Source organism: Amphiura filiformis, chromosome 1 (assembly GCF_039555335.1).
Source record: "Amphiura filiformis chromosome 1, Afil_fr2py, whole genome shotgun sequence".
NCBI lineage: Eukaryota > Metazoa > Echinodermata > Ophiuroidea > Amphilepidida > Amphiuridae > Amphiura > Amphiura filiformis.
Genome location: NC_092628.1, coordinates 84687760 through 84714883, shown reverse-complemented (window position 1 = coordinate 84714883; position 27124 = coordinate 84687760). Strand labels below are relative to the sequence as shown.

The 27124-nt window shown below is 36.3% G+C and overlaps 1 protein-coding gene and 1 non-coding gene across 2 annotated transcripts; both read right to left on the bottom strand.

Annotated features, from left to right (window-relative positions):
• Positions 1 to 6321: 6321 nt before the first annotated feature.
• Positions 6322 to 25643, bottom strand: LOC140163728 (acetylcholinesterase-like). Its single transcript, XM_072187047.1, has 8 exons — positions 25269 to 25643; positions 23889 to 24048; positions 12260 to 12337; positions 11787 to 11905; positions 11169 to 11336; positions 8648 to 9255; positions 7735 to 7928; positions 6322 to 6440 (listed from the first exon to the last, which is right to left on the bottom strand). Exons 1-8 carry the CDS (start codon positions 25641 to 25643, stop codon positions 6322 to 6324), a joined length of 1821 nt encoding a protein of 606 aa, XP_072043148.1.
• Positions 13347 to 13418, bottom strand: Trnaa-ugc (transfer RNA alanine (anticodon UGC)). Its single transcript has one exon. It is a non-coding gene; the product is annotated as a tRNA-Ala (tRNA).
• Positions 25644 to 27124: the final 1481 nt, after the last annotated feature.

Below are 27124 nucleotides of genomic sequence, written 5' to 3'. Positions count from 1 at the left end.
ATGACATTTTTGATACAACTTTCTCACTCGGTTACTCGTTAAAAAGAACAACAAAATAGAATGTCAAATCTTAGGTATGCTTGAATAAAGAATTAACTAAATGTACCTACTGCCAATTAGTTCAGTTGTATGTTTGGATTTTCTTATAAAAATTATGTCAGTTTTGGTATTCCCTTTTATGGATTTTGTTGTTGGGCCCATTTGACTATGGATTTTCTCCTAAAAGACTGCGTCAATTCTGGCAAGTCCTGCACCAATGGTGCGTCATACAGCACTGATCAGTTTGTTTAATAGATTTTGTTTATAGACGTAAAATAATCTTTCAAATTGACTTAATGAAAAGACAGAACTTTACAATTAATAGGATATCATATTTTTCTTTACATAGATCAGATTTGATAAGAAATATTTGAGCATGAATGTAAGCATGTCAAATGTCAGCATAAATACATTTACTTTGTCACACCATCAGACAAATAGAGGCAGGCTGAGATTTGGTATTTCAGCACTAAATGAATAATGGCATATAAGTAATACAGTTTGATATATAACTTTCATCAAAATGTGACATACCAAGATGAAGATGATGGTCGGAAAAAACCAACCAGGTTTTGAATGTTATATTAGATATAACCTGAAACTTTTGCGATCATTTTGCTTGATACAGTTTAACTTAATTCTGATTTGTTTTTAATGATACGTACTTTCTGACTAAGATGTTTTTGACAAATATTTGGAGATAAAACAACTTGGAGAAAAGCAAGCTGAATCTATGAAATTTACAATGTAATAGATGTAATGTATTGACAGGCTTGTTTTCTTTGTCGCCTTACAGCGTTTTTTGCTTCCCTGACACAGTCATGCGTGATGTCAGAGTGTTTTCAAATAGTCACAGGATTTCAATTACTTTTCCTCTGTATATGTGCACTGACACAAAGACAGCTTATTGGCCATTTTGGAAATTTTTCACTCCCCTCAGATTACAAAGTGCTGGATTTCCTGCATGTAGTTTCATTGAAACTATATGGGATTTCCCAGCCACCAATAAAACATAACAGTGGTATTTGGGGTTGTTCATCTGGACATAGGGATATATATTTATATACAGTTAACGTTTGCCTAATGGTGCTATGGGCTCCCTTGACATAACTGGAATTTTAGACACAAACTAAAAGTGCCCTCCCATAAAAATCCCACCAGCAAATAAGGGCACATACCCTTAATTCTTGTTGGTATTTTTAGAGGAGGGAAGCTCTCTATTTGTACATGAAATTTACCCAAAGGCAAAGGAGCCCAGGTGCGCCAGTAGACAAACGTTCTGTACTAATACAGCAAAAATCTATAAAAAACACCATGGGAATATGTATATTTTTTTACTTAATAATAAATACATTAATAAAGAGTGGAAACATTTTATAAGCTTTATAACATACACATTAAGGTTAAGAGATGTGTGAAAAATTTCTGGAATGGCCCATACCTTTGTCACATGATGCGAGTTGTTGGTTTCATTACTTTCAGGAGGCATACTCCCTGTATTGCCTTTAGGAGGTACTGTAAGTCACATTAAACTTGTTGTTACTAAACTTAGTAAGTTCAGTTTATTTTTGAAAATGTCTTAAAACTGTTGTGACGAACATGGTTTTATTTTTGTAGAGAAATCCTATTTGACATACCCCATATCATAATTTGACTGGCCATTTGTTACACACCATAACTCACATCATTAATGCATGTGTAAACAGAGATTGATGATTCAATAAAATGGTTTTGTAAATAGCAAATGTTAACATTTCTCTGAAGTTGTGTGTTTATTTATTTAGTGTGTATTTGGAAACTATAAAAACAGCACATAAAACGTACCTACAAAATTTTGGACTCCAAACGTGTTGTCAAATTTGTTAGTAAATACAGACAGAGGGAGAGTTTCTTGAATCTTGGCTAGAGGAAATGCTACTGAGGAAAGGCCAACCTTTAGGTAAAGTTTTGGATGCCCCTAAAATTCTCTTTTCCCCCATTACCCTCACCGCCGCAGCCTTCCGAGTGTGTGTTTCTGTATAAATCGGGTCAGTCTGATGTACAAATGCACCACCATTTGTGATAGCAACAAGAAACTGGTGATTTATGCCCAATTTTGGCTGCGTACTTGCAAATTGAATCCAAACCATAGCTAACAGTATTCAGCGTCCCAAATACAATATTTTAGACTCATTATTAAAGTGACACAATGCTTCAGTCAATTAATTGTTATGTCAATAATCAAAGACTCGTTTTATTTCATAATCAAAATTAGTGGCAATTCTTAAAATCCAGATTGTGTTTGCTCTTAAGAATCATCAGTTCTTGGCCAATTTGTCAGTTTCGCTTTCAATTATGACTTGGTGCATTCTGAGACCCACTTTACAAACATTATGAACCACATTTGCACAAAAAGCATTTTTAGCAACTCTTTGTTCTTCAGGACAATTCATATTGAGATTTATTCGTAGTATGACTTCTACTTTTCTACGAGTACGCTGATGGTTATCACAGTACCGTCGCCTTGACCGGCTGCACTGGTACTGCATAACTGACGGCATACTCCTATAGAAATACTCAATCGAGTCGAGAAAGCCATCTAATCAATTCTGCTTTTATACGCTTTGATCATTTTGATGTGTCGTAGTTCTTCGTGGCGATGGCGGTGTGGTTTATATCTTGGACTATAGGCCCTAAATTTCGGAAGTAGGTTTTAGTTTCCAATGAAAGTTCGAATCCTTGGCCTACCTAAATTATTTTTTCTTTCACTGCTTTGTTAATTTTTGAAGGATAAGCCGAACACTATTTCAAAGTAAACATTGCAATTGTATTGATCACAAAATCTTTTTTCTGTGAATGCTTTTTTTTTATATATAAATTGACTACCACTAAAATATTATGGTACTACGCTCTGTATTGACCCCGGATTGGACAAGAAACGAAAAATTTCGTCTCAGGATTGGATGTTATGATTTAACAATTCAACATATTTTTACGTCCAAATATCGATAAACAATGGGTGGTACCGAGCCGTTCATTTCAAATATTGAGTTTTAGTTTTGGTCATGTGGTTACCTATTATCCTGCCTAAGCTCTTGACTAACATCATTATCGATATCTTTGTTAGAAAGGAGACACTTGGGACAAGGAAGAGGAGGTTATATAGGTGGGGGAGAGGGGAGCCTGAGTATGAGTTATGGGTTGTTCTTAACGGGGACAATAAACTAATTCATAATCATATCATTTCCATCATCATGCATCGTTTATGTTTCATACAAACAAACAAAGCTCCCCTCAATATACTCGCATGATTTCTAGGCTTTGGGGCCGTAGAGTTGTGGGTGTAATTATACGATGACATGAAAGTAGGCCACCTACGACAGACTTCGTTACTCTGAAGTAAGACTAAATCAGATTTGATAGAGCATCAACTTCCGCCTGCGGTGTTAGATATCCGATAATAATTATGCTCAACGCACTGAAGGGTCTATTGTTCTATTGTATCCGATTTGAGCGCTGACATATTGGAAAATGTTGCCAATCAATATTCATGAGAGTGTACATTCAACGTCCAGTTATCGAAATTGGGTGACATGTGTTTGGCAGGTGTGAAATATATCTGACTGGGTGTTTTAATTACGTAACGTATTAAGGTTTTGGCATCATTAAATGGCTGCCTAGTGCTGTTATATGCTTAGATTCTATAATAATAATAATTATTTTCTTTATTCATTCCTTTCTTTTCCTTTCTCTGCACTTATTCTTTCTTATGCACACACTTAAGCAGTGGCGTAGATTTATTTTTGACATGGGGGGGGGGGGGTTAAGTACCCAGTACAGTACCCCTTATGGTACAAATGCGCGGGAAAATTTTAGCATAGGCCTATTGAAACTAAACTGGTGAAATATGGGACAAACGTGTAATTAATTCGCGCAAAGCGCTAAAAAATGGCATTTTGTGGCTAAAATGACCAAATATGAGGTTAATTTTGACAGAAACCAATACACAGGCGTCAATATTGGGGAGGGGGGTGATTATATCGACCATCCCCCCTGGCAAAATATTGGGGGGATTTATCCCCCCAACTCCCCCCCCCCCGATCTACGCCTACGTAATTTAGAGCCCTGTGACTGCATCGCTCTCCTTCTACCTCTCTCTCTCCTTCTCCCTCTCTTCCTTTCTTTTTTTGCGCTAAAATGGATTTACCCCCCCCCTCCCATCCGCTTCTCCTCTTTTCATCTCTCGATCCTCCTTCACTACCTCAATTGGACCTGGCTTTTAAAATGGATATTCGTGATATTAAGAAATCCATTTGATTTTATTGAACAGGCCTTTTTAACCATGATAACAACATAATAGCTGCGAAGTAGTTAATTATAGAAAGTGACACAGATAGACCTATATACCTGGCAGCAATGACACATTGTTACGGGTAATCGATCAGCAACTCTATTGAATTTATTTAAATGAGGCGCCTAAATTAAGATGGGCGGTCAATAATTCTATGTCGATGGTAAAGTGTGTTTTTGTGTGTATGCAACAACTCGATCACACCCTTGTGTGGTATTATAACAAAAGGTACCTCTCGTCCATGTAGACGCTTTCACGTGACTTTCATTTGATCACTTAATGACAGTGGCATGCCTATACAGGGTGTCCCAGAAAAAATTACCGAGTGAATAAAATTGAACGTAAGTCGAGAAATAGACATCAGAATCAAAAAATTGAAAATGTAGCGCATAGCCTATTTTATAGTGCATTACATACGACAATTTTATTTGATTCGGTTGAATGGTTGCGAAGAAATTAACGATTACATAATGCGCGCATCAAAGCAGTTCATTCCAAGTTTGATCAACAGGCGCTTTTTCATACTCGCTCACCGCTTCCTAAAGTTTGTGTATTTCATTAAATTTAGTCCACATTATCTATTTTATAATCCGACGGTGTTGTGTTTTCCATGCTTTCACTGAATATAAATAACAGTTTTGTCCGAGAAAACTTTGATTTATGCAATTGGAAGCTTTCCAACTTCAATTCTTTAGGTTGTGCAAATATGTTATATTTTAACTTTCCAAAGAACATTTGAGCCAAGAATCACAAGGATCAACTGCTTACAGTTTTACGTGTGATTTTTGATACCATGCAACATTAATGTTTTGCATTACAATTTCTTGGAAATATTCCAAAACATTAATGTATGTGAGAAATTTTTACAATAATTCTTTATGCAACATTTATATCAACATTAACGAAAAAAGAAGATATTTACAAGAACCGAGCATCATCTTACATGCAAGCTTTCATTTTCAATATCGTGCAGGTTTTCAAATTTGAACAAAACCTAATTAGATGTTTTGAAAGAAACAGATTGTTTAAAAAGAACGAAAAGGATTTCATCGAACAAAATCTGAAGCCTAAATGACAGTGTTAACCACTAGTGCGCAGTGTGTTGAATGATCTTTCTTTCAAACTTGGAATGAAGTGAATTGAGGCATGCGTTATGTAATCGCTGATTTCTTCGCGATCAGTCAACCGATGCCAGTAAAATTAGCGTATAAGATGCAGAATAAGATGGGCTACACGCTGATGGTTAGATTTTTGGATTCTGATGTCTATTTCTCGACTTACGTCCAAATTCATTCACCCGGTAATTTTTTCTGGGACACCCTGTATAGCGTTAATACGCTGTCAGGTCAGTTACCGATTTAATGGCGGAAGCCCTTTGTCTCGAACAAAAGGTACCTCTCGATGAATAGCGTGTCGGGAACTCCAATTGGCACAAAGGAACAATAGGCATTACATAATCTATTTCCTCTCCTTCCTATATAAGCTCCTTGATTATGCTAGTAGCACAATAGGCTATTATATACTTATGGTTATATACCCTAGGCCTACTGTGTCCTCCCAGCACAATAGTGTTATGATTGCAGACTAGTTATAGTTCTGCTCCACTTTTTATTTTAATCCCTTAATGTTTGGTTTCTGAACAAAAGAGAAACCAAAAGTTATAATTTGAAACGAGGGACTGATAAGATTTCAAAGCACCGGAATATTATAGTTTGCACGGTTAAAGTCAATTTATTGGTAATGCCATACACACGATTACCGTGCTAGTCATTATTTCGGTATAACAATATCTAGCAGCCAAAAGAGTAATTTTTGATAGAATTTTGAATATTGAATGAACATATTAATTATAGTTATTTTGATCAATTCAGTCCGATTTGCTTTAAAAATAACCGTATAGACTCATGCGCTCAATGAGAGGACCAATAATTTGTTAAGTATTTGTGTTTCCGTCACGGGTGTTGTTTTTCTGTTGTCTCGTCCATCTCATTTCCATCACAGGATGTCTCATCTGCTCCGCACGTTGTCTCTCTAGACCAATGACGCTCACTTTTGCATCTTTTGAGGTCATCTGGAAATGAAAGAAAAATTATGTAAATTAGTAGGAGTGATATTTCACTTTTAAGTATAGGCTTAGTGCCGAAAACCATCAATTCAACGTGAATAAAATGTGTATTTCAAAGATTATATGACAGTTAATTTCACATGAGCATGGGCATGAATCCGGGGACATGGAGACGTGTCCCCCTATATTTGTTCTTTTTAGACACTTTTTGGCCATCCAAGCCAAATGCCCCCATATGCGGCAGAAACAAACCCCTAATTTTTTTCCATGGGTGGACGTCCCCCTAACATTCAATCCTAAGAGAAAAAATTAAAGCGTCGGGGACGAGCATGTTTTGTTCCTATTTTACTGGGACTTTTTTGCACGCTGTTTGATGTGCCAGTGCGTGCGAAGCGTGCAAAAACAATTTCCCATGGCCATGCTAAAGAGTAATCATGCGGGGTAGGGTGGAGGACCGTGGGAGAGGAGAGTACCTCCTTCGACGGCTTTACCGGGCTGGACAATGTTGACCGGTAATATTAAAATATTTGCAGGCCTGTGCAGTCTTACAGTTGCTACTAAGCCCCAATCCCCATCTGAAAGGCGAGAGTCAGCAACATGCATTTGCAGGCCTGTGCAGTCTTACAGTTGCTACTAAGCCCCAAGCCCCATCTGAAAGGCGAGAGTCAGCAACATGCATTGATATGGAACAGCTTCTTGGACCAAATTCACAGCCCAATAATTGGCAGCCAGCACAAAAATTCAGTGAGATTGCATCAAGATCCTTACACAGGTGATAATTTCCAAAGAGTAAGTGGAATATTGTGGAACGGGCTGCTTTCTGCTTTTCATGCACTTTCTTCAAGAAACAGGTCTTGTTCCACACGATTCCACTTACTCACAGATTTCTTGTGCTGGGTGCCTATTATTGGGCTGTGAATGTGGTCCAGGAAACTGTTCCATGTCAGTGCATTTTGCTGTTGTGTCAGTTGGACAACTGCTTGGTTACTGACATGTGTTTAGAGTAGAGTATTGAAGTAATGCTGCATGTAATTTTGGTTAATTTTGATGGACAGGATTTTAAGATATGACCTTGTGAAAAATTATGAGTTTCTTTTTGAGCTCAGTTTAGGACCACGATTCGCGTCCTATTCCCGGGTCCTATTACATAATAGGATTAATTTTCTCTAATCGACATGACGCTACACTGATAGCAACCGAAAGACTGTATACGCTAATGAAAATAGTCTTAAAATTTCCCAGTAAAAATATCCCAGTAAAAGTGGAATGCTTCCGCCGTCACTGATTCTGTAAAGCTCACCTATCAAAATATTGAGTCTGGGAATGACATCGTTCCAAAGTGCACACTCCTTTGCCTTTAGAGCGTTCCCATTGTGCATGCTTAGAGACAAGTCCTTAAAAGCCGGTTCGTCAATGGTAAACTGTGGCCACTCGGAATGTCTTTCACGAGATGTTAGTTCGTCTTCGACAGATGCCATTGCCAAAGTTGGGTTGCTAAAAGACAAGAATCAACACAGGCATATCAATATTTCAATAAGTTACAATGATGTTGAGAATGTTACAGGGTGCTAATCCCGATTGGGTTCTTTGTTGGCTTCAGCCCTGTCAATTTTACAGAAATATGCCTCCACCCAATAGGCGGCAAAATGGATGCACCTAATCCCAATAAAACAAAACAAACGCAATAATTCCCATGTGCATCTTCCTTTTTAGCCCGAAAACACAGTATTTCAGTCAAATCAGACCAACTCGTCTCCCTAAATTTTAATGCTTTCACCTCCACTGCTCTACCCGCCGTCTGACGTCACACCGTCATCAATCAGATGCCTGACGAAATGGTTTCGGACGCAACCATGGCTAAATTTGGGCAAATTTGGGTGCTTTTTTGTGAAAAAAAATTGGTATGATGGGCTTTAATTAAACAGCAAAAAGTAGGTATAAAGAAAGTCAGGATCCGAAAGTTTGCGCGAAGAAGACACCCCGGTACAAAATAATGTTTTGAACTTCTGGATGAATAATCTACACCAAGACATTTTCAACAATGCCCCCTCACATGCCCGTTTTTGGTATAGATTCCTGGCTCTGTCATACAAACCTAGCTAAACCTGTCTAATTTGGTAAAAAGTAGGGACTTAAGCCCAAAGTAATCTCAGTACATTGGAAAAAAGTTTATAAGTTTAATGACTTTATATCAGGAAAAGAATTCAACTAACCCAGATTTGGCGAAGTTTGACCAATACCGAATAACTTTGACCGTCATATCAACTTCCTCCTCTGTCAATCTGATATCGTTTCCTTTATTGAAATGAGTCCCAAAAATAAAGAGTAGATCCGTGCCATGTATAGCACCTTCCCATGTTGTGTTAAAAAACGTCATGGACGAGACGTGATTAAGGCGATATCTGTAAACTTGACGACCAGCCTTTGCTAGTGCTTCTGTTACCATGTTACCGGAACATACAAAGTGGACATCCGTTAGTATTTTGTTCAAATCGTCCAAATAGTTTCTGTCCGAGTAATCAAAGCCATGATTTTCTAGGTAAAATGTCTTGATCACAGATTCAATGAGGGAATCTGACATTGCTATGTCTTTGAGATAACTGTAGAAAGTTTCGGCATTGATGTGTGGCCTTTGCTGGGAGAAGAAGTTGATCAAAATGAAAAACATACCATCATCTGCTGTCTCGCCGACTATGGCATTGATGTTATCATGGACCAAGCCTTTGGCAAGAAGCTCAGCCGGGTGATCAAGTAAAAAATGACTGTCAATAGTTGGACCGAAAAACAACATGTCATTGTCGTTTTCCAAGCGATTGTTATTCTAATAATGAGAAAGATCAGGAGAAAGATATTATATTTAACCTAAAATAACCGATATGTTGTTGATATCCTGGGATATAAGGGAACAACCCAAAAGTTCGATGATGTCCTATAAACGAAAGTCCTTTCGTTAGTGAGGGAGGTGGTCAAAAAGTCCGATTACGTTTGTAAAAAAAGTAATTAAAACATCGGTCAAAGTTGATCTTCTTTTAAGGATTTAATATATAATTTAATTTTTGTTTGTATTTTCTGAAGTGCGATGTTAACAATTTACAGTGGTTGCTTCAAAATGATTTTAAATTAATATTAGTGAAATACTCGCAACCTGCAACTTGTAAGTTCATTTTTTAAAGCAGCTGTACCGGACTTTGATTCGTTTTTATTTGAAAATCCATCAAGTCCTTTTTTCGTGCCAAGTAAGTATGAAGAAAAATATTTTAAAATAAAATTAAATACTGTTTCTTCCATGAACGTGATCAATATCCTAGCATTGTCGCATCCCCTCCAAAACCTCATCCACCATAGCGACGGCCCGGTATCCTATGAATTTTCGATATTTGACACTTACGTTAGAGGGAGGGGAGAGGGTTAGCCTTCTGACGAAATGAATTTTGTTTATAGGACTTCATTGACCTTTTGGGTTGTTGCCTAAGTTGGATCAAAGTATTGCAAGACTTATACCTTGGTTGGATATAAACTGTCTATGAGAGTGATGGTCGAAATATAATCACGAGGAGAAAGATGGCTTGCCGTCGTTTTATCTTTTCTGTTTCGGTTTCAGTTTTCGGTTTCGGATCTCATTGTTATTTTGAAGTGTTAGCATGGTACGTGTGAACAATCCTTTTATTCTAGTCTTTTGTTGCAAAAGTTGAACGAAGATAATTTCTGTTTTCGGTTTCGGGAGTTATGTTAATGTTTGACATGCAAATGTGAGTTGAGAGGGTTGGTGCTTATCTAGACAAAAGTAGACAAAAGAAGTGTCTAAATTTTACGGTCGTAAATTCGCGATAAATTGTACGGCTTCAATTGACTTGCGTTGGGTGTATAGGTACTTCCGCCTAGGCGGGAGTGGCTCGTGAAAATAGCCCAGCGTAGAAATATACATTTTACTAATCAGTGTTGCCACGAATTACGTATACTTGTTCGTGCAATCGCGCAAAAATCGGTCATTATGATTATGTAGAGATGAAACGGGGAATTATTTTTCGTCCCAAATACACCTTAAAACTTGGTAATATGCAACACCAAAGAAGTGCGTTGAAGTGAAACTAATTGGATTTCTTTCATTGGAATTGGTAATCTGATAATTGCTTCAGACAAAATTGCCAGACTCAAATCTATTTTAAATGTATATTATTTGTCATTCATTGACCAGCGAAATGGGCGCTAGACCACTAAAAACACCGGTCTTCCACACACTGTGGGTGTTCCATAATCTTGTCTTATCCAGCCTTTATTAACAACAGGCATCTACCTCTATTGAAATAAGCTGATTGGTACTTCAAACTTAACAATGAATTCAAGGAACAGATCAACTCACATAATCCCTTGCGTTTTCGTTTCGGAACAATAGAGCTCCCGAAACAGAAAAGATAAAACAACAGTTGGAATGGAACAATACATCTTTCACCAAATGATTACATTTAATATTTCTTTTTATATCGCTCATACTAAATTCAGTAACATTTCAAGAATATTTCATACTTATAGTACAGCACTTCTACCGCGGCTTAATTCATTTTGTCAAAATTTATCTGTAACTTAATCAGCGAGTTGAGCCTAGCACAGGCTTCTGTGTTGTACTCTGATACCTGGGACCAGCAAGCCCCGAGCTTACCGGGTTTGAAGAAGCTAGAAGAGTTTTTACTTTTGATGTTTGAAGACATGTTTGATTAAGTCACACCCCTTACTCACCTGTGGCGTTGCTTTTACAATGTCAATAGCCGGTATATCTTGTAGACATTGAATAAGTTCTTCACTTGATGCTTGTTGACATCCCAGAAGAAATCCAATGTGAAAGGCTTTCTTCCTATACGAGCCTGGAGTTCTGAGATACGCCCACGGAGCTACCGCCGTACCACTCTGTCAAGACACCCGCAAAAACCAACCAACCCCAAAAAAGAGACACGAACAATGTTGATGAATACTAGTATACTACTACTAATTGCTGCACTATTTTGGAGTGCACATTATTTTTACTTCCAACGCGTCCATTGGAGATTTTCATTAATTCTGCTTTATGGTCATATTTCAAACCCTGAACTGATGACTGCTACATTCTGTGCTGTAATCAGCAATAAATTACAATCTGGGTAATTTTAAGAATACGATTTGGAGTATCAGCTAGAATAAGAAATAAAATTATTTTTATGGACATTTATTCTTATGGACAATACGAACAACTTTGTCACGTTTACGCCAGCAGCTGAAATTAGCTTACTTCCTTGGAAATTGGATTTTCCCCTACCCTTTTTGTCCCATTGTCTTCGGATATTAATTGGGGGCAAAAGGAGTCCATAATCTACACGGTACCTGCATTATTGCTCCTGAAAAAAGTCCACGGCTTAACGGAGAAAGCGTCTGCAAACTTATACTAGAACCGCCAGCACTCATTCCGAAAATTGTTACTCGGTCCGGACTACCACCGAAATCTGGAAACAATAGGACGTTGTAATGTTAGGATGTCGAAATAGCTGCGTTAGTACTTACTTCTGCTTATTTTTTTTTATTACATGTGTCTTAACTGCAATTCAAATTACCCGCCTATGTTGACAAGTTACAGTGTACATGTAGCAATGACTTCATGCAAATAAGATTACGTAATTAAAATTACTCTGATAGTAATTGTTGTGTGTTTTGAAAGATAAAGGAATCTTAATTGTTATTATTGTAAATAAATGATACTTGAGTCACGTCTGAGTGTAGATACATAGTTGCGGGAAATTATTGACCGTCCCTTGTACAGTAGTACATTTATTTATAATACCCGAATCACGAAAACTTACCGGCAATATTGTCCCGTACCCATTTCATTGCTTCTATTTGATCCAACATCCCTACGTTACCAGGGGCTTCACTGTCCTCTAAAGGAGATTAAGATCATAAGCAAAAGGTATAATCTAAAGGACTACTTTTTGTGTATGACGTCCTGTTAACCAGACCAAAATGCCGCATTGTGCAGGTCAACAGCCAATCATACCGCGCATTTATGGGAAACGCAAACTAGTCTTTTTAATTCGATCGCAGGTTATAGTCACAAAATAATGGGAGTTGGACATTCACAGTCTCGGGAGCACAGTCTGTCACATAATGTAATGAGCACTGAGGCTATTTATGGTGATCCACGATCAACTATTTGAGACAGCCTAAGTACTATACACACGTATTGAAATATGCAGGATTGCGTTTGGGAAAATTTGTGAGTTTATATTTTACTATATAAAGATAAGTATTTAAAGTTATACATTTTTGGAAAGGGAATGATACAAGGAATTCAACGGTATCTTCAAAATTGGGATAAATACCGCTTGAAAAAAGGGTTAATAAAGGAATTTCACAGCTAAAAGTTTTTGTCCATTCTTAGGCATGTTATAGGATTCAAAATAATAAAAAATACACATTTTTAATCCAGTGACAACATTCTTGTTACTACTTTCTCAATTGTTTAAAGAATAATCGTACATTAGACCCTTAAATGTTTAAATGTTCAAATGATTTAAATTTGACCTGTGTTGCCAGTTAGAACTAACTAAAGGATTAGGATTTAGCTATATGTTTCAAAACGAGATAATAAATTTTTAAATTAAAAAAAATTAGTGCTGTATTTGTCTCCAAATTTATGTTTGGGCATTATGAAAAAGTATGCCAATTTGGTTTCTTTGTCGGTCTCCAATATGAACATGATAAGCAGAGATGTGCAATGAATGGCGAATAGGGAAGAAGAAGGAAGAGGGAAATGGAACAATAATGACGAGATATCGAAACACAGACCCTACCAGAAAAACAGGAAAATTAATTCAAAAGTCTTTTTTCCAAATAAGAGGACGTGTATTTAATTGCTTTTTCTATACAACAATGACAACCAAAAATTTATGGAGCTGCCGGGGATTGAACCCGGGGCCTCACACATGCAAAGCGTGCGCTCTACCACTGAGCTACAGCCCCGACGTTGCGCAATTACTGATTACTAAAAGTATACGTGGTGTTGACATGCAGGCTAGCGTTTGGCGGGAAATTGTGTGACTTTATTTTTTACTATATCTTTTAAAGTAACAAAGATAAGTATTTAAAGTTATACATTTTTGGAAAGGGAATGATACAAGGAATTCAACTGTATCTTCAAAATTGGGGAAAATACCGCTTTTTTTTAATTAAGGAATTTTTTCAACTAAAAGTTTTGACCATTCTTAGGCATGTTATAGGATTCAAAATAATAAAAATACATATTTTTTAATCTAGAGACAAAATTCTTGTTACTACTTTCTCAATTGTTTTTAAAATATCTCCAGAAATTTGTTTTAAAGCCCAAAATTTCATAAAACTTAGTAAAAGAGTAAATGCATATTTTGACCTATTTTGGGACTATATTGTTGAAAAATATACACAAGTTTGAAAAAAAAATAACTACATTGTGGACTCTAACCGCAATATGGGATTTGGAAATATAAGTGGAGCTAGTTATTGTAGTCCGAACATTTTGGCCGGAAAATCTAGGTTTTTGGACTTTTTAAAAATCAAAAATGAGTTTCTCAAAATTTCGGAGATACAGTTGAATTCCTTTAATAATTTCCTTTGCAAAAATGTACGTTTGCATCTTTATTATAGTAATATAGTGAAAATAAAGTCAAACAATTTCCCGCCAAATGCGTGCACCCTTAAAAATAGTTTAGCAATCATGGTAATTTAAATTGTGATGTCTACTAATATTTACAATCTCATTAGATAAAAAAAAATCACATTCTATTACTTTAAATCTTACTAATGCTTTATATAATATTGCTTTGTATGTGATCGTAATTATTAGGCCCGTAAATCATTCAGTTTAATCAGTAAATTTAATGTACGCCATGATATTGTTAATGAAAGTGCTGTACCTTAGTTTTGCTTGATACCCCCCCCCCCCCGGTAGCCTACGGTATATGAAGAGCTTTGTTTCAAAACCCTTACATCCACTTGAGCAATTTTGAGAAAACATCAAAAAATCATCAAAAAAAGTACTGATATATGGGGTTTGCAACAAAAGCAGTTTTTGGCGTAATGCTTATAGGTAGGATGAGCATCCTGCTTTTGTTGAAAACCCTCTTATATCAGTGATTTTTCGGATGATTTTATGATGTGTTCTCAAAATTGCTCAAGTGGATGTAAGGGGTTTTGAAACAAAGCTCTTCATATGTCAATAAAAGATTTATATTTGGATTAGAGAATTATGAAAAAAAAGTATGCCAATTTGGTTGGTTTGTTAGTCTCCAATATGAACATGATAATCAGAGATGTATAATGAATGGCGAATAGGGAAGAAGAAGGAAGAGGGAAATGGAACAATAATGACGAGATATCGAAACACAGACCCTACCAGAAAAAAAAATTAATTCAAAAGTCTTTATTCCAAATAAGAGGACGTGTATATAACTGCTTTTTCTACACAACAATGACAAGTAAAACATTGTGGAGCTGCCGGGGATTGAACCCGGGGCCTCACACATGCAAAGCGTATGCTCTAGTATATGATAATTTGGTAGCGTTCATTTTCATTGTTTCGTTATTTTCAGCTCACAACTTGGATCTTGATCGATCGAGAACAAAAGCTACAAGGTTCAATATTACCAACGTCCCGGTTAAGCCGTGAAATTGCACTAGTTCCTCTGTTGAGTAAACATTATTTTAAACCCGAGGACATTAAGTGTGGACTGGGAGGTCGATTGTTGATTCGGCACGCCTTTCAATTCAATTCAATTTTATTAAAAAATAACCTCGTGGCCCTAAGGCCAAATTACGTATTTTTTTACATGGTATAAAAGGTACAAAATCAATACATGCTTTTAAAATCAAAATACAACAGGAATAGAAAAAATAAAGTAAATATTTAAAAAAAATATTGCACAAGAATCAAGCACTGATATTGCCACAACACACCAAACTTATTTAAAATTATTCATGCCGCAAAAAACCCAAACTAGAAATCCTCACTCACTCATTTATATAACTCAAGCACTTACTACTTACAGGCAAAGAGCAACATACAAAATTACTCTCACAATCATTGAAGCAACAATACATGGGCACTCCTAAAATACACACACCCCAACATACTCACATGCACAGAAACATTACACTCACTTCCCATCAGCCTCTCTGGAACATGAATATATATTGCACTTTAAAAACTGCTAAACACTTAGAAATACACATTAAATACAAGGGAAAAAAATATATATCCTGAAAACAAACTTAAAAGGAAAATTTTTAAATAAAACCAAAATTATTACTCAAAAGCCAAGGAAACAGGAGCAATTTAAGTGAAAGCGGCCAGAAAAAAGCACCTTTTAGTTAGCATTCAAAAGATTCACAAAATAAGGCACAGGGCTTTGCTGAAAACGGTTTGTTTTTGAAGCCAATTGAGAAATATTTTTGCTATTTCTCAAGTTTCTACCATGGATGGCAAATCTGGTGGGCGGCAATAAATGATTTGTTCTTTCATTGTCACCAAGGCTTTTGGCAAATTTAAGGCAGTGATCCTCCTTCTTTCTTGCAAAGAATTAAGCCCACATGTATTTAATGCATCACAATATGATTTGTAATTATTGAAGCCCACTATGGTTTTACAAGCTCTCTTTTGTATTCTTTCCAGCTCATTTGTTTGCTTTATAGATAAACCAGAATGCCACACTGCATCCCCATATTCAACAACTGGTCTAACATAACTTTTGAAGACTGTCAAAAGCTCTTCACGGTCAAAGCCAAATTTTCTAAGAGATCTCAACATAAAAAGCCTTTGGTTGGCTTTCTTAGTCATGTTTTCAATTTGTGACTCCCACTTAAGATCATTTTGTAGGTAGACACCAAGAACTTTAGCTTTGTTGACATAGGACAGCTTCTTAGAACCAATCATTAAGTCAGCATGCAGTGGGGCAGACTTATTGAAACATATTTCCAGTGCCTGGCACTTGGATGGATTTAACTTGAGTTGATTGATTCTAGCCCATTCTGAAAAATCATTCAAGTCACCCTGTAATCCCCCCTCTCCCCAATCTTCCTGTTTTCAGCAAAAGTGAGGTCATCCACATACTTCCAGTATTGAGAATGGGAACCAATGGCAGCATTATTGATGATGATTTGGAAGCCAATGGGACCAAATTTTGTGCCTTGAGGCACACCACCATTTAGGAAGACATAATTGGAAAGATCACTGTTATACCTCACACACTGCTGGCGGTGATGAAGAAAGTCACAAATCCAGGGAATAATATTTCTGCGCACACCCATTTGAATGATCTTATTTATGAGCACAGTGTGGTTCACAAGGTCAAATGCCTTTGAAAAATCAGTCAATACTACCGTCCCAACATTGTGACTCTTTTCAGCACCTACATGAAGATAGTGGAGTAAATTAAGAATGTAATGACTAGTAGACACACCAGGAACATTACCAAATTGTTTTTTGTCAATAATATCACTGATATCATCAAGTACCCAGCCTGAAATGAAGCCTTCAGCAATCTTAGCAAAGATAGATGTCAACGAGACCGGACGCAGTTTATGAAGACTAGCAGGACTCTGTTTAGGAACAGTAACGACGATGGCTTTTTTCCATTGGCTTGGAACTGTGCCTTCTTTGAATGAGCAATTAAGGATGTCCGTAAAAGGGACACTGATCTCGTAAGCAAATTCTTTGATTAATTTTGCCGGGACTCCATCCGGACCACTAGATTTGTTGGGATTTATTTTCTTGAGTTCATTGTACACTACCCATGGGTAAAGATGAGGAGGAGGCTCTTTGGAAGGCAGATAGGCAGGCAGCTCGTTGAAATCAAGAGGAGGGACATGAGCAGACACATTGGCAAACATATCATTGATGGAATTAGCCTTGCCTACGCCATCCTTGTCATCAATACCGGGGATGTGATGTTTAATTTGAGATCCTTTTTCGTAGAGTTGGTAATTTTTTTCAGTTCTTGATACCATTTACGTGGTTCTGCTTTCTGTAAGTGTCTAACTCTGTTGGCATGATATGAGATTTTGGCTTTTTCAACCTCTCTTTTAACTAGATTTCTAAGCTTACGCCATTCACTAACATTACCTGATTGAAATGCCTTTTGACGCTCAACAATTAACTATTTTACATGATCTGTTATCCAGGGTTTATCATTGGCCAGGATTTTCCTCTTTTTTTCAGGAAAGTATTTATTAATACCAAGTTCAAGAATTGAATAAAAAGCATCAGTCTTATCTTGTGTGGAATTACATTCTAAAACCTCATCCCAGTATTGACCTTGAATCCATGACCCAAATGCACGAATTCCAGACCCGTGTAGAGGACGAGTGATCTTTACTGAGCAAGATTTCATAGTAGCTTTTGGTAAGATCTTAGGATTCCACAGAATACTCACGTGGTCACTAAGGCCAATCGGCGAAATAGGCCTAGGCTTTGCATAGTATTCATTTAACTTGCTACTAGTCAGCATCAGATCAAGCGTTGCATCTCCACGTGTTGGGAAATCAACAAGTTGCTTAAAGTCATTGCCTCTTAATATAGTATGTAACGGGCACCAGAATGGTTGGTTTTAATAATAAGGGTGTGTTTTGAAATGTTAGAACTTAAGGTAATATCATTATTTATCATGTTTATTATTTTGTTTATTTTGATTGTGTCATTCTTAATTAATGTAGGTTTTGGTTTCATATCAAATTATATTTCTATCTGTTGTATGACTGTAATTAATCGATCATGATCATCATCAAGTTAAGTTATTTTCCATCGTAATCATCATTGTCTTTAAAACTGTTTTTAATAGATCATGGTTTATCTTTAATTTGAAAAGGTCAGTCACCTCTTTTGATCATGAACACGCTGCATCCTTTGATTCTCAAGTTTATGAGTACTTTAAATGTTTATGTCTTTATTGTTTATTGTCTTCCATTCATAGAAGTTTTAAGAGCACTTTAGCAATTGATTCCTTTTATATGAGTGTTGTATTGTTATCTCAGTAAGTTAAGTGCTATGGTATTTATTGCCTCTTATCCAATTAACTTATCTTTTGGCTTGAGATGATAGGTGATGTACTTATGAATTATTCATGAGAAAGTTTTATCTCTTTAATGGGTTATGTATTGTTAAGATTTGTATTAAGTAAATGCTTAGTTAAGGTTATTATTTATGCTGTTGCAGAGATGGTACTTATGTTGGTTTTCAAGTGTTTTTCCCATATGAACTTGTTTCTTAGATTATTTTTACTTCACTTCCATCCTAGCCTGCAACTGATCAACATCAAATCTTCCATCTTAGCTTCCAACTGGTCAACATCAATTCAATCGTCATCATATTTATTAAATATATTTATATTGCATCCATCTTCATTGTTTCTACGAATCATCATATATTAAAGCCGGAGTAACAACAGCGTATATCTACCAAGTTTCCATCCATCATCTGCATTTTATTTATTCTGTGTCTGGGGATCTTCCTTCACTGTAACATTGGCGTCTTCAACGTGGGGCTAAAAATTGGCGATAACTTTTCTTCAACAAATTGGATCAGGGCACCCACGACCCTTGGACTATATACATCATGATAACTGATATTATCTCGCGGCTGGAAGCCCTGGAAGCTGAAGTGAATCATCTTCGTCATCTCCATCACCTTAGACAGCGTTCATCTCCAACATATCTTGCACATCAAATATTCGGACATGTAAAGTGGTTCAACGTCAAGGATGGTTATGGTTTTATCACCCGCGATGACACCAGAGAAGATGTGTTTGTGCATTGGCGAGGTATTACCAGGAACAACCCTGCGAAAGTACAATCAAGTGTAGGCGACGGTGAGGCGGTTGTATTCGACGTTGTGCTCATTCCTGGAAGAACTCCTGAAGCCATTCACGTCACCGGCCCTGGAGGCACATGTGTTCGTGGAAGTAGCTATGCCATGGACAGACCATGTTTCAATCATAATGTACAGCATCAACCTGCTTGTGTTGCTTCTCATACTCAAACTGATCCAACTGATGAAAGTCATGCAATTGAGCCTGAATGTGAACATAGTGAATATGACTCTGAACCCGATCATGCTGATATTCATGATGATATGTTTGAGTATAACTCAGACGACTTTCCGTGTGATACTAGTGATGTTATGTCTGAAAACTCTGTACCTGATAGCTTGCCGCCAGCTGATGATATTGTTCCCTTAGTTGACATTCCTGCTGAAGATCCATCACCTGTTCATGCTGACTTGCCACCATCTGATGATACTAGTGCTTCCATACATGAAGTTGATACTATTTCTGAAGAATTACCTCATGCAGATCCATCATCTGAACCATCTAAATCTGATTCATGTAGTGACTCTGAACTGAATGTTGCTAAAATCCACATCAAACAATATTTTCATCATATTTTAAAGTGTCATAATTATACACGTACATAAATGTCGAGGACGCCATTTCCTCGCAGCAGAGTTGAATGTAGGTGTCACCCCTATCTCAGTAACTTTATATTATGTTTGTCAGATAATGATTTTAAAATACTTCATTTTATGATCATGATTAAGTTTGTTTGTATTCTTTGTGTACAACTTAAATTCTTAAATGATTATTTTAGAGGTGTTTATCATGTTTATATAGTTTTGCAAAGAGTAAGTTTGAAGACGTGCACTTATTCAAACTTAGTTCCTCTTTCAAATTAAGAGTTACGGTCCTCTTTTGTGATTCTATTATTTTGCTCATAAAAATCTGAGTATGTCAAGGCATTTTATTAATCATGTTATTGCTTTGAGTGTGAAGCCATTGTTTACTCATTTATTTTATTTCACTGAATGTTTTATGTAGGCCAAAGGAGTTAAGTTGAGCATAATAAGTGCTCACATCCAATTTTTCTTAAAAAACAGAGTTTTTGATATTCTCCTGTTATTTTACATGCCAATTGATTTTCATTATGCAAACTAATGTTTTATTAATTGATTTGAACAGGTTTCCAAACTAAACCTATTGTTGTGGTATTTTGTGTTTTGGCATATTTTAGATCATTACCAAAATTGATCCAATTTGCATGCAATTGTCAATCCAAAGTTATCATCAAATCATCTGAATATTTCTTTGGCATCAGTTATTTAAACAAAGGTATTTTTCATTTCCATCATGATACCATCTTGAGTAATTTGCAAATTTATCTCATAATTTATTTTTCTTTAAACATGTCATTTGATATGAGATAAGTTATGAGAACCTTAACATTGTGTTCTATTATTTTGTTCAATAATCATATCATAAAGATTATGGTTTGCCACGATTGTTTATTTGGTTCACTATTTTGCTTGAGTAGTGTAGGTTTTATAAACTGAACCTATATTTTATTAATTATGTTTTTGGCATGAAGATCACAGGAAAAAGATGATCTTAATTTGCGCAACATGTCATCACATTTTTTCAAAAAAGCTACTCACCAAATGTTTTATTATTTTATGATATCATGTCTCATTCATTATCATGATATTGATTTTATTGATATGTCATTTCATCTACATAAGGAATTATTTGTAGAACCACCAATCATGTGTTCTATTTTGTTCTTGGTTTCATTGTCGGGAATATTAATGATTAGTTAATTATGTATCCTCCATCTTAAGTTCATTAAGTTCATAATTATCTTGTCATCTTATAACTTGCTTTATTTCCATCATACCAATAATACATATTCATGCAAAGTTATTCACTTGTTTATTTTTGATCTGTGTCATTTTCACATGACTAAATTAAAAGTAGAATCTCAAAATGTATTCTACATGTAGGCCTTTATTTTCTTCCAAATTAATCTTGTTTTAATATCATGCTTAATTTAAAATGAGGCATTGCATTCAAAACATTGTGAAGTTTTATTTCTTCCGAAGTGTTAATTGGTTTATCATGAAAAGTTTCTTTTGATTTCTAAGTCAGATTTGGATGTGGTCATGAAAGTCATAAAAGTTGAAGTGTGGTTATTGATTCTTTTGTATTGTTTGGTATTTACAGCAAAGTGTACCTTTTGGATTTCAAACCAAATTAGCAGGTCATAAATGCACTTTATTGAAAAGAGATAGTTAGATCACTTAAGTATGTACATGTGTTTTATTATTATGTTTTTGCTGAAATTTGTAACATTCTTCAAATTATCATTTTCCAAATTTCATGTAAAATGCCGCGGACGTCATTTTCTTTGCAGCAGGGGTGAATGTAACGGGCACCAGAATGGTTGGTTTTAATAATAAGGGTGTGTTTTGAAATGTTAGAACTTAAGGTAATATCATTATTTATCATGTTTATTATTTTGTTTATTTTGATTGTGTCATTCTTAATTAATGTAGGTTTTTGGTTTCATATCAAATTATATTTCTATCTGTTGTATGACTGTAATTAATCGATCATGATCATCATCAAGTTAAGTTATTTTCCATCGTAATCATCATTGTCTTTAAAACTGTTTTTAATAGATCATGGTTTATCTTTAATTTGAAAAGGTCAGTCACCTCTTTTGATCATGAACACGCTGCATCCTTTGATTCTCAAGTTTATGAGTACTTTAAATGTTTATGTCTTTATTGTTTATTGTCTTCCATTCATAGAAGTTTTAAGAGCACTTTAGCAATTGATTCCTTTTATATGAGTGTTGTATTGTTATCTCAGTAAGTTAAGTGCTATGGTATTTATTGCCTCTTATCCAATTAACTTATCTTTTGGCTTGAGATGATAGGTGATGTACTTATGAATTATTCATGAGAAAGTTTTATCTCTTTAATGGGTTATGTATTGTTAAGATTTGTATTAAGTAAATGCTTAGTTAAGGTTATTATTTATGCTGTTGCAGAGATGGTACTTAAGTTGGTTTTCAAGTGTTTTTCCCATATGAACTTGTTTCTTAGATTATTTTTACTTCACTTCCATCCTAGCCTGCAACTGATCAACATCAAATCTTCCATCTTAGCTTCCAACTGGTCAACATCAATTCAATCGTCATCATATTTATTAAATATATTTATATTGCATCCATCTTCATTGTTTCTACGAATCATCATATATTAAAGCCGGAGTATTAACAGCGTATATATCTTCAAGTTTCCATCTGTGTGTGTATTTTATTTTGTGTAACGGTATTGGACATTTGATATCGCCCGAATAAGTCCCTGAATCCAAAGTTGAACAAAAAGAAAATCACCCTAAAAATCTCTACTGTTACAAGTATTAACATTCATTCTATTAAAGTCACCTAATATCAAGATCCCTATATCAGGGTATTTAGTTCTTAGAAAATCCACACTTGACAGCAGATGATCAGCCAGCAGGTTTTGATGGGGCGATTTGGTTGTAATGTACACGGCGCATACTGCGATTGAGGACACACTCCTGGGCAGTCTCTCGGGTCTTACTTTTACCCATATGCACTCCAACTCTGTCGGGACTTTAATCTTGTCAAAATGGTTGCTGGTATATCATCCTTCACATAAATGCCAACACCACCACCACGCTTACCGTCCCGATCTTTGGAAAATAAGTTATAACTTGGGATACTCAGTTGATTTTCAGGGATATTACTGGAGAACCATGTTTCGGTTATTACACAGATGTCAACATTGTTTAGTTGTAAAACCACTTCGGCCTCTTCAAATTTGTTTCCAAGAGATTGCGCATTAGTCATATAAACAACGGGTAATTTAGCACACTTTTGTAGTTGCGAAGAAATAGTTTGACTTGCACGAGCTTCATTCACTTTCCGAGGAAGGAAAGTGTCTGTTTCCGGGGAAGGGAGTTGGACAAACTCCAATTTTCTCAAATTATGTTCATTACGCAATGGTTCAGGGTGGGAAATAGAAGAACGCTGGGTAACAATGACAGGAATTGTTTGGTTTAAAGCATTTTCACGTGAATTGGTTATGACCGATGGTACGACCGGAATGGGTCTAGAAGTGCTCATGCGTAGGCGTTGTAGGCACCCAGCCGCAGATCCTCTCCTTGTGGGTCGGCAAAGTCTAAGAGATCTTAAAGTAGACCAGACCTCTGGTGCGACTCTAGATTGAATGGCACGAAGACTTAAGACCTTTGTGCTTTCACCCCGGGCTTTCGCTGCTTATAGGGCATCGGCGACACTGACTGACATCGAGATAGGTTCAAATGATGTTTTATTGCGAGGTCAAAGCTATCATCATTCGAGAATAATTCGTAAGTGTGTGTGTGGGGTTTATTTATTTTTTTGTGTGTGTGTGTGTGGGGGGGGGGGTTGCCTTTTGTCTTGCCACAACAAGAATGTATCCGGTTCACAGAATTTATTTCTAAAATCATGTTAAAATACTAACAGGCAGATAAACAATATAAAACAGAATGAAAGACAGATAAGGAAAATGAACAACCTCTTCAAGGTAGCAAACAAAGAAAAGGAACAACCTCTACTTACCTGTAGACAGGAATCCAAACGCCCCTAGTCTGTAGTTTACGGTGACTACTATGACGTCACCGATAGCGACCAATGGAGATGGGTGTATTGCTTCTACAAGACCGGCCCCGATGAAATAACCACCACCATGAAGCCATATCATTACAGCAGCATTTTTCGGCTGTCAAAATAATTATCATGTTCATACTTTGAATTATATTACCCATACCCTAGTCAAATCAAGAAAAATAAGGGGTTAACCCACCACTAATTGCTAAAGAATCCATTTAATCACCATTCATTTCAAAAAAGCATGTTAAATAACACATCAATTGTCCCCGATTTTGGAGCTTTTGGGAGATGGACGCATGTGAAATGAATTCTGTTGCAATTAGTGGTGGGTTTTTCTACGTATACGTCCAGTTGCTCATAGATTAGTTTGACCCATATTATGACCATATGGCCTTTGACCTCGGGTGACCTCGGCTTATTTTGTTCATGCTTCCTTGATATGGAGAATTGCTTTCACCAACCTTTGGTTTCCTAGTCATGAGTGATGACATGATCCAGCAACACTGGTGGTATTTCTAGAAGATGTAGGGAGTACGGTGGCCGAGCGGAACGGGCTCCGACTCATAATCGGAAGGTTGCGGGTTCGAGCCCTGGTGACGCCATCGTGTTGTGCCCTTGAGTAAGGCACTTAATCTCGATTACTCCTCTCCACTCAGGTGTATAAATGGGTACCGGCATTCTTAAATGCTGGGAAGGTAACAGACTCGCTGTGGAGGAGGTGTAACGATCCCCCTGTAGCAACATCACATGGAGGAGTCTGGCCCAATTGCCAATGAAAGAGAGATGGGCACTCCGATCACTGTTTATACAGGATCGTCTCCTTTACCTTTTTTTTACTAGAAGATGTAGTGTTTCTAAAATTGTTCAGGATCAAATGGTCATAAATATGAATGAGGTTGAATGCTATTTGTTAGAAGATAATTCAATTCAACGAATTAACAACTATGGACAAAACAATGACTAGCGGAATGTAGTTGATGTGCAGTTTGATAGTATTAGACTCTCTGTGTGGCGCTGACAAGGGTAAGTGAATGGGAGAGAAACATTTGTGACCATTTGATCCTGAACAATTCTAGAAACACTGCATCTTCTAGAAACACCACCAGTGCTGCTGGATCATGTCATCATTCACGACTAGGAAACCAGACAAATATGTTTCGAAACGTCGAGTCTCCATAAAATGTGAGTACTTTGTACATGGATGTTTTCTAGAACTTTAGCTACAACTTGAACATTACTATCCAAATGAACCTCTTCCAGAATAATGCCAAATGTAAATGAAAATGTAAATGTAAATCAAGTCTGATTTTGGTATATATTCAGACCTACCTTACGCGTTGGAACAAATACGTCGAGAAAAAGACAATCTTCATCAAAAGGACCATCATAAACTACTGGTATAGAATGATCTACAGGTTGAGGGCATCTATTACCCACTGTTGTCGCTTGTAATTCACCACTCCATGTTTTCGGTATTGGAGGTTTGAAACGCAAAGGCCCTACTGGTGGCTCAGCATACGGTATACCCAGGAAGGCATCGATTGATGTTTTCAGTTGCAACTCCGGTGCGTCAAATGACAACTTTTTACCTACTATAGTGCCTTGTCTAGTGGATACTACAGGGTTAGAATAAACATTTCCAGCAGAATATGCAATACATAATATTGCAAGGAGACAATATTTTCTATGCAAATTTGAATCCATTTTAAGCTTGAGTTGCTCCAATGGACCTTGAACAATGTATATTTCTATAACATATCAAATATTGTACTGAACCATCAGATAATGTATGATATAAACACATCACACAAAGTAATGACCCCTCTATGAAATATCACGACTTAAAACTTGCGCGTCAACTTTTCACGCTGACATAACAAAAAGAAGCATAGTCATGACATTCTAAACATTTTGATACCGCCATAGGAAAACTACTCAAGCCAAGGTCCTTCTTAAAAATATTTTAGCCCTGTGTATCTGATATAAAACTATCCCATCGCCTTTGTACCGTCATATACAGGGTGTAACAATAAAATTTGTACAATTGCATTTTGACTTCTCCGGAAAAAACTAAAAACGTTACGGCACAAATGTTATATGCAATGGAATCAGTAATATCTTGGCTAAAAGAAGACGTTTAGTTGGTTTCTTTACTAGCTTGGGTTCAAAAGTTATGTCCGATTAATTAAATCGTCCAGAAAACGTGTTGGGCCACTTTTGTCATGTTAGCGTAAATCAAGTTTGAACCGCATAGATTGTGCTTATCATAAAAGAAAAATAAGTGGTGTTTCTTCATATAATTAACATGAACTTAATAAATAATATGATATTTCTTTAAATTCTATAAATGAAGTCATGAAATTTCTTTCAAATTATCTTATATAAAGTAATTTCTCATATCCTCATAATTTTAGCACCCATTAAGTACAAAACAATAAAAATTCGAAATTAAGTTCAGCTGGGCTTCTAGCTGTTATGGGGCGACCACTATTGCCAGCATTTCTGTAAACAAATTTTACATACTTCTTGAAGGAAGACGTGAGTTTGGAAAATGAGCTATAAACAATCATATGGTTTCTGCTTGACTCCATGTGCTACCGAATGTCACAACCATAAAAATACACTCTTCCAATGTGAATTGGGGTTGAAGGTGTTGAGCTGCAGCCACGATTTCTAGTAAATGAGGTTGTTATGTCAGTGCTTAGTTGTGACTTTCAAAAACCCAGGGAGATATTCTATTATGTAATCATTTCTACCACTTCGAATACCCCATTGTTTAAATGACCTATCATAAGAGCACCGTCCAACTGGTCTGTGGTTCAACTCTATTCAGTCACTTTTGTAACACTTAGACAAAAGTGGCCCAAGCGGTTTTAAGACTAGGTTACATAATTGGCTATAACTTCACTTGTATACCTACGATTTTATTGGAACAAAGCTTTTCTGGTGGCTAAAGAAATTATCTTGATAGACATATTAATATCAAACCAAAAAATAGGCTGCATACTTGTGTAATTCTATTTTCAAAATTGTACAAATTTTATTGTTACACCCTGTATGCCGCCTGTGATGTGTATAACAGAGGAGTTATAAACTTACAAAGGCTCACAAGTTGTATAAATAATTGAAAACGGCCGTTCACTTCAGCATGTATCAAACTGAAAATCAAATTGCCGCCAATAATC